Source organism: Penaeus chinensis, chromosome 1 (assembly GCF_019202785.1).
Source record: "Penaeus chinensis breed Huanghai No. 1 chromosome 1, ASM1920278v2, whole genome shotgun sequence".
NCBI classification, from domain to species: Eukaryota; Metazoa; Arthropoda; class Malacostraca; order Decapoda; family Penaeidae; genus Penaeus; species Penaeus chinensis.
Window position 1 is genome coordinate 1,704,587 of NC_061819.1, and position 2,500 is coordinate 1,707,086.

At 39.8% G+C, this 2,500-nt stretch overlaps 1 protein-coding gene across 1 annotated transcript in view; it reads right to left on the minus strand.

Moving 5' to 3' along the window:
- Positions 1-2,500, minus strand: part of LOC125027919 — a 17,986-nt gene that overhangs the window by 2,242 nt on the left and 13,244 nt on the right. Inside the window, exon 4 of the mRNA XM_047617068.1 lies at positions 21-132. Coding sequence (XP_047473024.1) covers positions 21-132 — 112 coding nt within the window. The remainder of the gene's footprint in view (positions 1-20; positions 133-2,500) is intronic.

Here is a 2,500-nt window from a genome sequence, read left to right on the forward strand (position 1 = left end):
CACCTGTCGCCTACACTCACCTGTCGGGCCGGGAGGAGGGCAGGTACGGCATCGGAGTGAAAGACTGGCGACAGTTCCCGGCGGGGTCTTGGCCGAAACCCTGGCGACATGATACCCGGATGATGGAGGGTTCTGGGGGAGGGCAGGAAGGGGCGAAGAATTAGAGGAGGGAAGAAGAGAAGGGAGGGGAGGGAAGAGAGAAAGGGAGGGAAGAGGGTAAGGGAAAGGGGAAGGGAGAGGGAGGAATGAGAAGGGGATAGGCCGAGGGATAATTGGGGAGAAGGAAGGGGAAGGGAGGGAGGGATGAGAAGGGAAGAGAAGGGGGCGAGGGGAGGGGATGAGAAGGGGTGAGGGAGGGAAGGGTAAGGAGAGGGAGGGAGGAGAATAGAGGGGTGGAAGGGGAAGAGAAGGGGCGAGGAAAAGGAACGGGTGAAGGGTGGACGGAGGGAGGGAAAGGAGGGGAAGGGGAGAGGGAAGGCAGAGATGAGAGGGGAGAAGGGGGAGGGGAGGGCAGGAAGAGGAGGAGGGGATACGGGAGGAGGAAGGAAGGGATAAAAGGGGAGGAGGAAGGGGGAGGGGCGAAAAGAAGAGGGAGCGGGAGGAAGGAGAGGGAGGGGTGAGCAGAGAGGAAGGAAGGGATAGGAGGGGAGGAAGAAGAGGTGAGGGAGAAGAGAGGAAGAAGGGAGAAGGAAGGAGGAAGAGAGAAGGGAGAGAGGGTAAAGAATCCCGGTATAGGGATCAGTGTGTGAATGAATAATCGTTGATTAGATAGCTATAAAAAACGTACTATGAACATAAACAGAAAAATAATGAATGTCGAATTAATGTAAAAAAACAAGATGATAAAAAGATCAGAATGAATGTACAATTAACACACACACACACACAAAAAGGATAATGAACGTATGGAGAGTTGAATGGACGTAGAATTACCACAAAAGGAACAACGAACGTTAAGAGAACTGAGTGAACGTATAACTGAACGAAGAGCAAAGAGGCTGGAGGTTAAAACACGAACAAAATGAACTTAGAAATTGAACAAAACAAAGAAAATGCTAGTTTGTTATTTCCACTTCAAAGATAAAAGGTTATTTGCGATAATATAATTTGCTGTAATGGTAATCGGCGATATTGTCATGAATGTACTTATTAAATACGAATTATATCAATGCCAGTTTAATCATAACCTCTTGTTAAATTACTATTATTACATATATATTTTTTATGGATATACTTGTAATGATAATAATAACACAAATAACGAATGTGTGTTGAATAATATTCATAGTGATCTTAATAAGGATAAAAATTATCATAAGAATAACAATAAGACTGGCAATGATAATAAAGCTGATAACAGTAACAGAGACAGTAATAAAAAACACCAAATTATAATGATAATGATGATAAAAAGTAGCAATGATGATAATGGTGATATTGACAACAGTGATAATCAAAATACTATCAATGATAATACTATTAATAACAATTAAAACAACAATCAAAAAAATTATCACAAGACACACATACATATGCACGTGCACACACACACACCACACACACACACACACACACACACACACACACACACACACTTGCAATTGTGTGTTGATACACACATCTATATTTATATCTTTATTCATCTATAAATCTATATACATACACATGTACTATACACACTATACACTACACATAAATACACAATACATACACACCAAAACAATCCATGCTCACTATTACATAAAACTAAAAAAAAAAAAAAAAAAAAAATGCAATGAACACTCACCCCCGGAGAAATAATAATCACAAAAAATAAAACAAAAATCTTATAAAAAGACCTCTCGTCTCGGCCATTTAGCAGGGAAAGAGAAGGGTGAGAGGAGAAGGGAAAGGAGAGGGGATGGAAGGAAATGAGGGGAGGATAGGGTTAGAGGAGGAAAGAAAATAAGAAAAAGACAAAAGGAGAAGAGAGGAAGAGGAGTGGAGAAGGGGGTAGATGGGAAACGGGAGGAATAGGGGAGAGGGACAGGGAGAAAGGAACGAAGGGAGAGCCAAGACGGTCAGTTTTGTTTGCAGATGTAAAAAATGCGAATACATGCATAGCGACTCGCACACGTAGATTCATCCACACACGCGTCCATGTTATTTATATCACATACGCATATTTAGACATACAAAATACATGAACTGAATATATATATATATATATATATATATATATATATATATATATATATATATATATATATATATTTATATATGTATATACGGATAGGTAAGTATAAACAATATAGATATATACATACATACACCTCAGTTAATGTATGAGCATCCATACACTTGTCAGTGTATGTATTGTTAAAATATCCACCTACACAATTAAATTTCATAATCATAGAGCGATATGTAAGTTATTTCAAAAATAGTAACCAAAAGAGGTCCGAAAATCGACACCGAGTAATAGTTACACAACTATATACCAAAAGACTGAGGACTTGTC